Genomic DNA, 15,461 nt, shown 5'->3' on the forward strand with positions numbered 1-15,461 from the left:
GTTGAGTATTTTATATATTGTAAATTATATTGACGCCCGCCTTGTCCTAACACAGTAAATACACGCACACATATTCTGCACTGATAGCACGGAATGTATGACACCGAAGTATCGGGTTCGAATCGTACAAAGCAAAATAATGTCGGAATAGACCACCAGCTTACAAAGTTATTTTAAAAGTGATAAAAGCAATAACTCAGCTATGTAAATATATATTTTAATATAATATATTCTGAATCATGACATGTTTATATCATGAAGAATTTGAGTTATATACAATAGTCTAGTATTGTGTGTATAATTTATCATAATTTATTAGGTTAATTATTATCTTACACAATATTGTGCATCCATAATAAAACATGCTAGTTCTTTGTACTATAAACATAGAAACACAGTTATTTGTACTATAAACATAGAAACACAGTTCTTTGTACTATAAACATAGAAACACAGTTATTTGTACTATAAACATAGAAACACAGTTCTTTGTACTATAAACATAGAAACACAGTTATTTGTACTATAAACATAGAAACACAGTTCTTTGTACTATAAACATAGAAACACAGTTCTTTGTACTATAAACATAGAAACACAGTTATTTGTACTATAAACATCGAAACACAGTTATTTGTAACAATGAACCTTAACGGGACAGACGCTAGTTTTTAAAAACTAACCCATAATTTTCACCAAGACTAGTTTCAACCCGTAACAATGGACACTAATTTACAAACCTGTAACAAATTTGGATATAACAGAGTGAAACGAGTCTGTGACTTTGAAATACCCTTAAAAATAGAATAAAACGCGACTCCATAACAGTTACTTCTTAGAGCACGTGCGTTTTTAAAAATATGAAAAAATGCATTTTATGGTATTAGAAACACCAGAATAACGAGAAACACTTCAGTTTTACGGAAAATGATAATCTAAACAATAAAATATAAGTAATGTTTGATTTCAGTGATCATAAATGGCTCTAATAGTGAAAAATATGCCTTAGTGTTTAAAAACTAGGGTATGCCCCTTTAAAGCTTAATGTCAATAATAATGTTTTAAAAATGCTGTAATTAAAAGTGATTCTCTTTCACCGAAAACTCCGAAAGGTTTATCAATACAACACGAATATTTAAGAAACTACATTCATGTCCCAGTGTGGATATCGGTTGAAACTCCCACACTAGTTTTTACATATAGTGTGGCTAAATACTACACTACAGATCGGACCCGTTCAGTTCTCCAAGATAAGCCTGTGAATTTTTCATCTGTTAGTCAGTGCGGCAACGTCATGGTCACGAACACTCTGTTTTTGTTTTGGATATCTTGTTTTTCTCTCGTAAACGGTAAATTGGATTTAAAAAAAAAGTTTATAGTGTACTTTTTAAAAACTGAAAAGCATATTTTACTAAAAGTAAAAAGGTTTTTAATTTTACATGTAGATTTGTAACATCTGTAACTATACTCATTTTCAAACACTTTACATGACACTAAATGAATATACATAAAAATGCATAAAACCCCCAAACAAACACAATATAAAGTAATCGTTTACTTAAATGTCTATTCAAACAGCCCAGCTTTAATGATTTACGAACGATTCCACTCTTTCAGATATAATACTAGTATTCAAGTGAACATAATTTATTTTAGAAAAACCTTCTTTTTTTTTTATTTTAATAGTTATACCTATACGAATGGCTAGGATCGATCCCCATCGGAGGACCCATTGGGCTATTTCTCGTTCCAGCCAGTGCACCACGACTGGTACATATCAAAGGCTGTGTTATGTGCTATCCTGTCTGTGGGATGGTGTATATAAAAGATCCTTTGCTACTAATGAAAAAATGTAGCGGGTTTCCCCTCTAAGACTATGTCAAAATTACCAAATGTTTGACATCTAATAGCCGATGATAAATAAATCAATGTGCTCTAGTGGTGTCGTTAAACAAATCTATACGAATGGGTCGATACTTAAAGACATTAAATTTAGTCATTAGACAGAGTAAAATATTTTAGGACATAACAGCTTTTACATTTTTGTTGTTTTTAATAACATTTTGCTTGAGCTATCAATTTTAGCAAATCCAATGTGTTTCTGGTCCAGATATTTGAAGATCAAAATACATTTTATTCCAAACGGAAACGGTATGTATCTCGAGAATTGAGGTCATAAGTTTGGGACATTTGTGTATTCATTCGCAACCTTATGCCTTATGTCCGATGGCTTAACCACGACACCACCAAGGCCAGTTTTGTGTATTGCGATACGGCTATCCTATATCGATATATCGTATCGGGGATCTCGTATCGAATATCGTTACTGCTCAGGTTTCTTTAGTACATTTCTGAACTGTCAGAAATATTTTAATTTTATTGTTAGAAAAATGGTAACAGACCAAATATTATTACCCATATCGTTAGAAATATTTGGTACACATTAAAGTGATACGTAACGCCAAGTGGGACATAACACTTCGACGTCATCGATTGGCGCACTACAATCTTACAAAAACGTCAATTAAACGATATGAGTGATATAAATTAAGATCGATTACGGGCAATCTAATTAAAATTAGCTCCACTGGTTAATTACTATTACCTGTGGATCTAACAGCACCACGTTGTCCAGAGCTCATGTCCAGTTGACCTTTCATTCGACCAACAACTGTGCAAATGGTAGCATGCCACTTGTATAACAGCAACACGAGTCGGTACTCGGGCATGGTTGTCGTTAACGGAAAAAGTTCGTGGTCGACCTATGTTGATTTTCTAACACGGTACTTGTTAGTTGAGAGCACTCCTTAAAATTAGTAGTCACATGACACTCTCGATAGTGTTGTATTTTTTACAGAATATATTCTGACATGTAAATTGTATTGAACTGCATGAAGTAATTAATGGCGGTGTATAACCAAAATGTATGCACGTGCATATTATTATATTACTTACTTACTTAATTTATTTTGTCAATCAAAACAAACAAATAAACAAAAGAACAAACAAGCAAAAAACGTTTATCATACTCGGGGCCAAAGGGAATGAAAAGCTCGAATTTTATTATATGCTAGTAATGGCTTTATTTATTACTTTTATTACCAAGTAATAACAATTGCGCCTATTGGTTGTTGGGAACATACTACAGTGTTCTAGCTAGGATTTTGATGGGGCAGGGCGCTAATTTAATTGTAGGGCATTTTTAACGCGAAAATTTTATTTTTGAGGCAAGTGCTGGATATGATTGAATTTTTTACATTCATAAATATCATATATGTAGGAATATCTATGCTGGTTTTAATTTACAAAACGTTTTTGGAGGGATGGGAACAATCAATTTCTAAACCCAAATTTATTAATTCTAAAACATCCTATTCTTTTTTCTATTATATATAGTATTTATACCATTTAATATCATGCCCAAATGTAATTTAAAATAAATAAATGAAATAATTAAAAGAAATGAAGAAATGAAAACAAAGAGAAAGATTAGAAATAAATAAAAAGAAATAAAGAAATAAAAGAACAAACAAATAAAAAAAATTAACATAAGGATATATTTGTAACAAGTTGCTCACTGCATTTAAAAATTAATGAATAAATGAATGAATGAATGTTTAACGACACCCCAGCACGAAAATTATATCGGCTATTGGGTGTCAAACTATGGTAATGCAAACAAATAAAGTGATGATCAACATCAATATAAAAATTCAAGATTTAAACAGTGTAAAGAACTGTGCAAAAATACAAATATCAGAGATAGATACTGACTTTTACTCAAAATTTCAATTGTGCTGTATTAGCCATTCTCAAAGAGAATGTTACACACCTGCACCACGGTGAGGTTACACCACGCGCATGGGTGCACTTAAAAACGGCTATTATTGCATGTCACGGTCTAGATAGATTTCATTAAATAGCTTTTGCAGACATGCTTTTAACAAAACACAGTTATGCCTACATACACCAAATAACCAGTGTTGCTAGTTTACTCTGTGCCATATCATAAAGATGCAATTAATGTGTCACTGATAAGGACTACTGACATCAGTTAAAACTATATGTATCTTGGTCTGGGTATTTGCAAAGGCAAAAATTACTTTCAAAAATTTACTTATCAAAATAAATTTCGCATTTGACGTTCTGTCGAAGTTTATCATGATGGTCTACTTCCAACTAGTTGTTTGCTAGGTGGTGTGTGGTTATGTGCGTGACAGTGTGAGGATTACTTCGCATTCAAGCTTTGTAAGACTGCCTGTCAGCTCGTCTGCAGTCATATAGACTAACAACAGAAGAAGAAAAAAGATACCACGTTGCTGCTGTCGGCTTTCAAAGCGTTGGCCAAACAATGTATTGTCAAACGTCTTTTAGTTGGGAATTCAGACTCGTAACAACACTGTACACGCTTTGAGAGGAAAGCAAGATTTCGTATTTTTGTTTGACAATGAATTAGGGCAGGGCGGCGATAATCAGGGGCGGTGCGAAAACAAACACGGCAGGGGGACACAACACGGGGGCAGGGCGCAGCGCCCCTCTATTTATTGCTAGCTAGAACACTGTACTAGCAAAATGAAACAGTGCATTGGCTACAGAATGAGCAGACCTAACGTAAACACACATTTCAATCTTTATGGCTTTTTAGCATGATAGATAATGGTACTTAATTAAAAATGTCAATCACATACATCTCTCGATAATATGGCATTTATTCCAACATAAATATTGTAATTATTTGAAGTGTACGCAGACCACAGCCTGTTATATGATAAATCATGTGTCGCAAAAAAACAAAACAAAAAACCCCCAAAAAACCCCATTATTATTATAATTTTTTTAAAGGGACGGACCCTAGTTCTTAAACACTAAGGCATATTTTTCACTATTAGAGCCGTTTGTGATCACTGAAATCAAACATTACTTCTATTTTATACTTTAGATTATCCATTTCCGTACAACCGAAGTGTATCTGGTCATCCTGGTTTTTCTAATACTACAAAATGCATTTTTCATATTTTTAAAAACGCACGTGCGTCTGAGAAGTAACGGTTATGAAGTCGCGTTTTAGTCTATTTTTAAGGGTATTTCAACGTCACAGACTCTGTTTCACTCTGTTGTATCCAAATTTGTTACAGCTTTCTGTGTCCATCTTTACGAGTTGAAACTAGAGTCTAGGTAAAAAATATGCCTTAGTGTTTAAAAGGGCGGGTGTAGGCTCGCTTGATGCGCTGTAGGTTTGGGATCGATCCCCGTCGGTGGGCCCATTGGGCTATTTCTCGTTCCAGCCAGTGCACCACGACTAGTATAACATAGGCCGTGGAATGTGCTATCCTGCCTGTGGGATGATGCATATAAAATATCCTTTGCTGAATTAAGAAAAATGTAGCGGGTTTCCTCTAATGACTACAAGTCAGAATAACCAAATGTTTGACATTTAATAGCCGATGATTAATTAATCAATGTGCTCTAGTGGTGTCGTTAAACAATTTTAAAAAACTTTTAGTGTTTAAAAACTAGGGTCTGTCCCTTTAATAGTTTACATGTACAAGTAGTGCTTTAAACCACTACCAGCGTAATCAAGGAAATCGATACTTCATAGCACAGCCGCTATTTTGTATTTTTATTTGTTGTTTTTTTATTATTATTTTCAGAACGAATGGCCTAATTCGCGTAAAATACCATTTATTTGTTTAAAACCAAATGCGTTTACAAGTGGTATAACCTGATAACCTGTTTAAACACTACACAATGATAATATGCTAGATCAGGGTCGTACCTATACTAAAATAATTGAAGGAGGGAAGGTAAGTTAAAATGGAATTAATATTGTTGGTCGGGGGTGCTATCGAGTTTCTTACTGTAGTATGTGTATTAGTGATTAATGTATAAAATATTTGTTATCAGCGAACTCAAAAATGATCGATGTAAATGTATTGATCTCAGGACCGTAACTATCTAGACTCGAATACTAGATGCCCTTGTTGTTAATAACATGTCCGTCCTCAGTTCAAAACTTCTTCCCCACTACATTTTCTGCCGCCACCCCAGCTGTTTTGAGCTAGCTACGGCATTGAATGTACATCACATGTTATGTACGCCTGACGTCAGATCTTTTTATAACTAGAATTCTTTAACAAAAGATCAGAGTGTTTTGTTAATTTTAATATTAAGTAAACAAAAAGTTAAACGTTTGTTTTGTTTAACGACACAACTAGAGCATGTTGATTTATTAATCATCGACTATTGGATGTCAAACATTTGTTAATTCTGACATATAGTCTTAGAGAGGAAACCAACTAAATGTTTTCATTAGTAGCAAGGGATCTTTTATATGCACCATCCCACAGACAGGATAGCACATATCACGACCTTTTATATGCCAGTCGTAATGCACTGGCTAGAACGAGAAATAGCCCAATGGGACCACCGACGGGGATCGATCCTAGACCGACCGTGCATAAGGCGAGCGCTTTACCACTAGGCTATATCCCGCATTTTAGTCTGCGAACTGGGTCATAGGTTGTGACATAGACTGGTCATAGATAGGTGTTGAGTTATTGTGTGTATGGGTAGCTTATTAGTTAATTCGCTACTGACGTAACCAGGAAATAAAAACACTTTGTAATAACCCGAGTTTCGGTTTCGATAGTTTTGTTATAATAATATGAGACGGCGAGGTGACATACCGAAGACTACCTCATTGCTGTAAAATCGTGGAACTAGGGCGTTTTGCACTTTAAACATGATGTGTATGTTCACGATACGCAAGTTACTGAATTACATCGAAATATTGATATTGAGTGAATACGTGTTTTGGCAGTTTAACAAAGTTCATTTTAATGTAAACGGCTCTCCGGCTTTTGCAGCATTCTTGTTCAAGTCGCACGTGTGCTACGGCGACTTGGGGTGTTTCTCACAACATGGCGGATTCGACAATGCGATGGGTGAACTGCCAGCGTCGCCCGAGCAAGTGCATGTGACAATGAACCTGTTCTCCCGCGATAATCCAGTGGATGGGCAGATACTGTCATACCAGGATACAACGTCGATCTCGGACAGCAACTTCAACAGCGAGAGGGATGTCAAGGTCATCATACACGGTTACCACAGCTACGGACGCGCCCCCTGGGTGCTGAATATGACCAAGTATCTTCTAGACCTGGTAATAGAATCAACACTTTTCAAAGAGTTATCTGTCTTAACATGACAGGGCCTATTTAGCAGGGTGGGGGTGATATGGGCAGTTGACCTTCCGAAAAATACGAAAACATGCCATTTTGAGTTTAAAAGTTTTATTTTTGTCTAGATGGAGATCCTTGATTGTTTTGTTTTTACTGCCCTCTAGGTATGTTAGACTAAGTACGGTTCTGGATGCAAATGTATCTTAATATTTAACACCCAACTGTACTATTTTTTGTTATTGCCGTACCTGGCTGCTTAACGTAACTGTGACTAGTTCGTTTTGAGGGGGAAAAAAAAAAATTGAGACCGAGATTAAGCTTAATGGTTCAGCATCTGTCTGAGAAAAGAAAAAAAAAGAGTATTTTTAATAACACCCCAGGATACTGCTTAATCGGTTGTTCTTATGTACTTACACAGTGGCGTATCCACTCAGAAACCACGGCGGTTGCTCTAATTACCATAACGTGCAAGGAATTTACTAATAAGTATCGAAAACTGACATCCTTTATGAGCTGCACTCCTAATCCCATTGCGCTTAAATTGAAATATTTAAAATGTAAATTGACACAAAAAGCCATAATGCAAACCCTTGAGCCAACCATGTGGATATGCTACTGCATCTTGTGAAGTAAAGTGAGTCTTCATAAATAATAATCGTAACAATTGCAATGTGACTTAAAACTTTACTTCAGGGTGACTTCAACGTGATAGTAGTGGACTGGAAGAATGGCGCCAATGACATATACTACCCGGAGAGTGCAGCCAACACGCGCGTTGTCGGAGCAATAGTCGCGAAACTGGTGTCGATCCTCCATGACGAGTATCAAGTCGACTTGAAAAACGTCCATCTGATTGGCCACAGTCTTGGCGCACACGTGTGTGGTTACATTGGCACCAGAGTCCCGGGTATTGGGCGAATCACAGGTATGTTAGTACTGCCATTGTAGTGCTTGTGTCCCTCTTGAGAGAGAGAGAGAGAGAGAGAGAGAGAGAGAGAGAGAGAGAGAGAGAGAGAGAGAGCGAGAGAGCCCACTAACAATGTAATTTTAGCTTGCTTTATCATTTCGTTCCTTAAGACAGTTTTAAACATATTATATTTTGTCGTATATATACACATGCATACACACAACGAAGTATAAAGAAACCACTGAAACATGTCTGTTAACGTACTTTATTAGATGTGTAATGGATTTGTGACATTGATTTCGATTCATGTGTATATAATATTTTAGGACTCGACCCGGCCGGCCCTCTCTTCAACAAGGCGAAGACTATCGCTCGATTGGATCCGTCCGACGCCATTTTCGTCGACAACATACACACAGATGCAGAACCAATTTATGATGCAGGTAAAACACCCCATGAATGACCAAGAATATGTTCTAAATATTTACAATGACAAATATTGCATTCGGATGAAATTTTAAAATGCATTTTATGGCCATTATCTTCATATATATATATACACGAGTATATGATTGTTTGTACTTGATTTTCATAAATCTGATTTTATTTATAGTTTGTTTTGTGGTCATGTACTTTATTAGTAACTTTGCAAACTGGAGGTATTGTATACATAGTTACAATGTTCAGTTTAACGTACAGTTATTACCTTATATTACCTTGTATATATATCTTTTTTCTCTCTCATTTTTCTTAAGGTTTGGGAACACTAGCTGCTTGGGGACATATTGACTTCTATCCTAATGGGGGAAAACACCAAGATGGTTGTCCTTACGCTGTGTACAATAGTTTAGAAGATGTTATCCACTTTCATTTCAGCGGTAAGTCATCGGTCTTTGTTTGTGTGCTATCAGATTCATAGCAATAAGTAACACGTCCAGGAAGAAGGACGTTCGAAAAATAATTTTACTGGTTTTTAATATGTCCTTTGTTATGACATTTATTTAACGTTTAGTTATATTGTAGGTGGGAGAGGTTTATGACTGTTTTCTTAAATTCAATCCACGATTCGTTTAGAGGTAACGTCCTTGAGGTAATATTCTTGTTGTAAACTTAGACCGAGTACTCTGACCGTCAGAGAGCAAGACGGCTATTTGGACAGTTATATAATGCTCTTCTCACTTGAGGAGAGCATTAAAACTACCGGCTTCGGTGGTGTCGTGGTTAAGCCATCGGGCATACGGCTGGTAGGTACAGGGATCGCAGCCCGGTACCGGCTCCCACCCAGAGCGAGGTTTAACGACTCAATGGGTAGGTGTAAGACCATTACACCATATTTTCTCTCACTAACCACTAACAACTAACCCACTGTTCTGGACAGACAACACAGATAGCTGAGGTGTGTGCCCAGGACAGCGTGCTGGAACCTTAATTGGATATACGCACGAAAAAAAGTTGAAATGAAATGAATGCATTAAAACTGTCCAAATGACCGCCTTACTCTCTTTCGGATATTGGATCAGAGAAAGAGTTCATTCCAAAAAACCTGTTAGTACCTTATACTGTTCGTATAGTACGATATAATATATTTTCATCTTCAGTGGGACTCTGTGTAGTACTACAATTATTATTATTGATGTTTAAATGGTGTTGTGTAGGTGATAGGTCTATGGTCATTGTCCTTATAAATTATCTTTTGAACTAAATCAATCTAATTAAAATTAGCTCCACTATTACATGTGGATCTAACACCAGCCAGTTGGAGCTCATGTCCACCAATCAAAACCTTACTTGCAGAATCCTGCCAGTGATTTAAAAATAATTTGAAAACATTCCGAATTATCCTGAGGGTATACGATATGTTTCATGTGAATTACGAATGCCTTATTTAGACCAGAAGAACTAATTTTAATCGGATTGCTAACAACACTGCGTAGTCCCCAATGTCCATATAACATTTCGTCTGTAAACAAATAATTTAAATATTGACCAATCACACTTCGCCTTTTATAACGTTATTTGGGAGCATACAAATTCTAAAAATATCGGGCGAGTCTATTTTAGTGGCCGCAGTACAGCGAACCATACCAATGCGTACGGTGTGGGTTATCAGTCTTCAATTTTACATTACAAATTATTTATTTATTTATAAAACCCCCCAACTAAATCAGTCTTCAGTTTTACATTACAAATTATTTATTTTATAAAATAAAACATGTTTTAAGGCATTTGTAATTCACACGAAACATGTCGTATACCCTCAGGATAATTCGGAATGTTTTTAAATTATTTTTAAATCACTGGCAGGATTCTGCAAGTAAGGTTTTGATTGGTGGACATGAGCTCCAACTGGCTGGTGTTAGATCCACATGTAATAGTGGAGCTAATTTTAATTAGACTGGAACTAAATTATATATAACTTCTTGCATGTTTCCTATATTATAAGTATTCCATTCGCCTTCAGCAATAACTTGACTATCGATCGTATCATATAACATAATTTCAGAAATAAAGAATGACGTGGTCTGCAGTCACATACGATCTCACGACTACTTCACGGAGTCGCTAACTCAAAGCGATTGCCAGTTCGTCGCTTACCCATGTACGTCATATGAAGACTTCACTTCCGGTAAATGCACTTCCTGCGGTTCATCGCCATGTCCAATCATGGGCTATTTTTCCGAAAAGTACAAAAGAACTGGAAAATTCTACCTTAATACACACAAAGAGGCGCCTTTTTGTAGTAAGTATAAACTATACTGATTTCAAACATTCTGAATTTAAATTTAAGAATTATCCACTATTGCACTGTCCTGTCTCCTTATAAATGGACCGGCCTCGGTGGCGTCGTGGCAGGCCATCGGTCTACAGGCTGGTAGGTACTGGGTTCGGATCCCAGCCGAGGCATGGGATTTTTAATCCAGATACCGACTCCAAACCCTGAGTGAGTGCTCCGCAAGGCTCAATGGGTAGGTGTAAACCACTTGCACCGACCAGTGATCCATAACTGGTTCAACAAAGGCCATAGTTTGTGCTATCCTGCCTGTGGGAAGTGCAAATAAAAGATCCTGCCTGTGGAAAGTGCAAATAAAAGATCCCTTGCTGCTAATCGGAAGAGTAGCCCATGTAGTGGCGACAGCGGGTTTCCTCTCGTAATCTGTGTGGTCCGTAACCATGTCTGACGCCATATAACCGTAAATAAAATGTGTTGAGTGCGTCGTTAAATAAAACATTTCTTTCTTTCCTTATAAATGGGATCATCTTTTGGATTTAAAAAAAGAAAAGAAAAAGACGTTCGTCTGGTATGCAACAGGGTTGGCTACATTCATAAAATACATTTCATTAGATATTTTTACGTTTCAACGAGTGATTCAGAACTAGTGTTTCAAAGACTGCATGTTTTAAATAAATATACAAAGGTGGGAATCACCATGGGCATCAGCTGTGTTCCACTACTCGCCAATTTATTTCTGTATACATATGATTATAGCAACACAAAGGAAACTGGCCAAAAACGTTGCTTTCCGCTATATTGAGTATCTTGTATGATACAACAGAATAACGGAAAAATTACCTTCCATTGATTTACCACCACAATTAAAGATAAAATAACCTGAACTTAGCAGATCAGTTTCATACCTCGATCGATGCATGGAGATTTAAAGCGACACTGACCTCCAAACTAAGCTGTACGGCAAACGGGATGACTTCAATTGTTTCCTTCATGTCAAACAATATACCTTCTGCTTCAGATTTAAGGGGTCTATATATGACAACTTCCGAGATAATTAAGACATGTTCATTGCATGCTGATTTCAAACAATCTCATACCATTTTGATATATTTCAACTTGCACATACGTTTTTATCTTTTTGGTGAAACTTTTGTACATATTTGTTTATCATTTAATAACTTTGAAAGCAGCAGTTGGCGGCTACGATGGCATTAGTCATGGCAAGTGTTACCGGTGGGCAGGATATGTTCACTTTTCGCGAACACCTGATATCATTACTGTTGTGATAGTGACTTGTCAGTGCATGCCAGCATGACAGCTCTTTCTTTCACTTTCTTCCCCTCTTTCAATCTCTGTATCTGGTGCAAGTTTAGATTTGTCTTGGAGGTGGCAGTCTTCACAGAGACGGCATAAGGATGTAGTGTCCTGACATTGGCAGTCCTCGTGTAGACAAAACATCGGACAGCGAATCTTGGAAACAATCGCCGCCTTGCCACTGCCCTTACGACTGCCTTGTGAAGAGATCCGATTTTAATCACGATAACAATTTTGTCTTTCAGATTATCAATGAAAAATTGACACCGAGGACATTCAAATTGTAAAGAATAATTTGTGACTAGCGTTTTTACTATTATATCCCAGACCACATCACATTAATGACACTTTTTATATAAATAAGAATTAATTACGCAATGTGCTAGTATTTAAATTAATATGATTTAAATACTAATATTATTGTTATTTTCAGAGAAGAATATGCAATGATGAACGAATGTTACGACGCCATTAGCAACATTATCAGAAGACCAGGACTTCACCATACACAAAGATGTTTTCGGAATTAAAATATTAACCTCGACGTATTGTGGTGATTTACATTGATCCTTTTATCGAACTCGTTTTCCATGTCATTAGCAACAGAGCGCTCCAGAGGCAGTTTTTATTTACTGTTCTTGGTGTGGAACTATATATAGATTATTCGAGTTTGTGTCGTACTGATTTTACGAAACGAGTGTCGCGAGAGCGCTGGTAATACATAAATCCTGAAATATTTCACATACAGTCTAAGCTAGGACTGGTCAAGCAACGTTATTATGTTATGACTTCGATTTCCCAAAAATACGTCATTATACTTTTTACTACACATGCATAGGTGTACGGACTTCCATTTTTGTAGGGGGGGGGGGGGGGGGGGGGGGTGTGGGGGGTGGGAGCTGATTTCCCCCCGAATCTGGATTACAGCGTTTATTCATATCCAAACAGCTATATAGTGTTGTAAACTAATATTGTAGGTTGAATAATGCAAATACATGGTGAAATGTGTTCATGCCAGCTCATTTTGCCCTAATTTGAGGATTTTCTCCAGGACTGGGAGTAGTGCCCCCCCCCCCCCCCCCCCACCTGTCTCGTACGCTTATGTACTTATGTACACGTGTGTTTCGTATGATTTTTATTAGCTCGATTATGTTGAACCATGTGGATAATAATGTGTTCTGTTAAAAAAGCGATGGCATACAGTCGGTGCTAAGCCGTAAGGTTCGCAAGACTTCTTATATCCTAAGTTAGTCTATTTTGTGTAAGGACATCAATAAAGCACATTGATTTATCAATCACTGGCTATTGGATGTCAAACATTTGGATCGATTTTACAAATCCTGATTATACGTGTCACTACGTACATTTGCAATGCTGGAACACCTGCGTTTAAGAAAAACAAGCTTCGTAAATTCGGCCTTTGGTAATGTTTGACACATTGTGTTAGAGGAAAACAACTACGTTTTTCCATTAGCAGCAAGGTGTCTTTAGGACAACACATACCACGGCCTTTGATATATACCAATTGTTGTGCACTGGCAAGAACGGGAAAAAACCCAATCCATCGAGATGATTCGATCCTACAACGCAAGGCGAACGTTCTGCCGACTGAGCTAGCAGTTGTCCGATTTGCCCTGTCTTAATGCTACTACAGTAACTAGAATTAATCCATACCTGTGTCGTCATACTATTGTACTAGGTGTAGATAATCTTTCATTAAAATACACCTGTGACATCACTGTATTGTCTAGCGGGCATAGTCTCCATCATTTTTCAGGAATGGAAAGTTATTCGGACATTCCTCTTTACAGAATCAACACCTGCAAAACCATGCAACTTGAACTTTTTATGCGTTCAGGTCAGGGATTCTAACCCACTAACCCTGTACACTGTGAACAAGTACAACGCTTTAGCCCACGAGGCCCAGACATCTGCAACACCAAATTAACATGTAATTTAAGCCCACCAGGCAATTAACATGTAATTTAAGCCTAACGAACCTGATTACTTGTGATATTAATATAGTCTGGCGGAACACAGCGAGAATTATCGGAAACTAAATCGGAAATCAGATATTACACGTTTAGAATTTGCATCACGCTTAATGCCATCCACCCACCACTGAATAGTTCCTGCCCGAATCGTTCAGGTTAGGTCCGATAGTTTTGGGGGATTAGTTTTGTAAATATTCTTTGCCATTTTAACCAATATTTGTTTATTAAAAAAATTCAACATAGCTGTTAATTCAGCAGCCACGTACTTTGTTTTAACGAATAATTATATATGTATTAAGTTGGAGAATGCACCCGGAAGTGTGGATTTCACGAATCTACACCTCCTTATACATTCTCCATTACAGAATTCTAATTTGTAAAATAAAATAAATTTTCGAACACCTACTCCCTATAATGAATGGAAGAGACGGACCACTGAAACGTAAGACTGACAGGAAAAAAGCACCAACCATCAGTATCTCGATGGTTCACCAGTGTTCATTTAGTGTCTGCATTCAGCAACCATACCCTGAGATCTAAGCAAAACATCAAATACTTTTAAACACAAATTTAACACGTTGAGGATTTCTTGTTAAAATTTTGAAAGAGGTGCACAAACGCTCTGGATTCGCCTAAGCGTTAAATATCTACTGGTCTACGCCTAGAAAATCCTATGACAACCGTGTACAAACTTTAATAAGAATACATTAATTATCCACACCATATCGGAGTATTTGTTACATCACTATCAAAAGTTTATTATTATTACAAAATCATGATAAAATGTTCAATTTTTACACCAAATAGAACAGTTATATCATGGAAGAGTATTTTAAGAAACAGTCCAGTAATCACGACTTGGAAGTTTGCTTTTTATCATATCCAAACGATTTTTTTTTTTTATGAAAGTACATAACAGAATGCATGTCTTTTGCAAACCCCATGAGTTGTATAACTAATACGATTGCTTCATGGTCATATTCTAATAACAATTTTACAAAAAAAATTAATTTCTTTTCTGTTTACTAAAACTAAGTCGAGATACGATTCTGACATCGATTCTAGTTTTTTGTATATATACAATTGTTATCGTGTTGTGAAAATATAAATTTAACAGTGATTAACATTTTCTTGGAAATAAATTTATTCATGATTTCTGTTTTTGTTAAGTTATTTTGTGTACAGATGCACTCTTGACAATGATTATAATAAACTTTTCTCAGGTGTAGATAACAATTTTTGTAAACTTGATCTTGTGTAGATGACAATGGCTACAGTTTTAATCCAGTCCCCTAGATTATAAATCATGGACAATAAAAAACAAAAGACATCAG

The 15,461-nt window shown here is 36.4% G+C and overlaps 1 protein-coding gene across 2 annotated transcripts; it reads left to right on the forward strand.

Annotated features, from left to right (window-relative positions):
- Window positions 1–1,258: 1,258 nt before the first annotated feature.
- LOC121375061 (inactive pancreatic lipase-related protein 1-like) lies at window positions 1,259–12,677 on the forward strand. Of its 2 annotated transcripts, XM_041502281.1 has the most exons (7): window positions 1,259–1,349; window positions 6,867–7,162; window positions 7,875–8,106; window positions 8,415–8,531; window positions 8,844–8,966; window positions 10,592–10,828; window positions 12,567–12,677. In XM_041502281.1, the coding sequence occupies exons 1-7, from the start codon at window positions 1,295–1,297 to the stop codon at window positions 12,581–12,583; spliced, it is 1,077 nt and encodes a 358-aa protein (XP_041358215.1). In that variant the 5' UTR covers window positions 1,259–1,294; the 3' UTR covers window positions 12,584–12,677. The 2 variants fall into 2 exon arrangements, with proteins under 2 accessions (XP_041358215.1, XP_041358214.1); XM_041502280.1 differs by lacking the exon at window positions 1,259–1,349 and having other exon boundaries at window positions 6,566–7,162.
- The last annotated feature ends 2,784 nt before the right edge of the window (window positions 12,678–15,461 follow it).

The sequence above is a fragment of the Gigantopelta aegis genome, chromosome 6 (genome assembly GCF_016097555.1).
Source record: "Gigantopelta aegis isolate Gae_Host chromosome 6, Gae_host_genome, whole genome shotgun sequence".
Classification (NCBI taxonomy): Eukaryota; Metazoa; Mollusca; class Gastropoda; order Neomphalida; family Peltospiridae; genus Gigantopelta; species Gigantopelta aegis.

Bases quoted from the DNA above. Each gene is read 5' to 3' on its own strand.
- LOC121375061 (XM_041502280.1), top strand. From the start codon at position 6,743: ATGATGTGTATGTTCACGATACGCAAGTTACTGAATTACATCGAAATA. The intron at 8,532-8,843 runs GTAAAACACCCC...ATTTTTCTTAAG, and splicing joins AGAACCAATTTATGATGCAG to GTTTGGGAACACTAGCTGCT. The intron at 8,967-10,591 runs GTAAGTCATCGG...ACATAATTTCAG, and splicing joins TATCCACTTTCATTTCAGCG to AAATAAAGAATGACGTGGTC.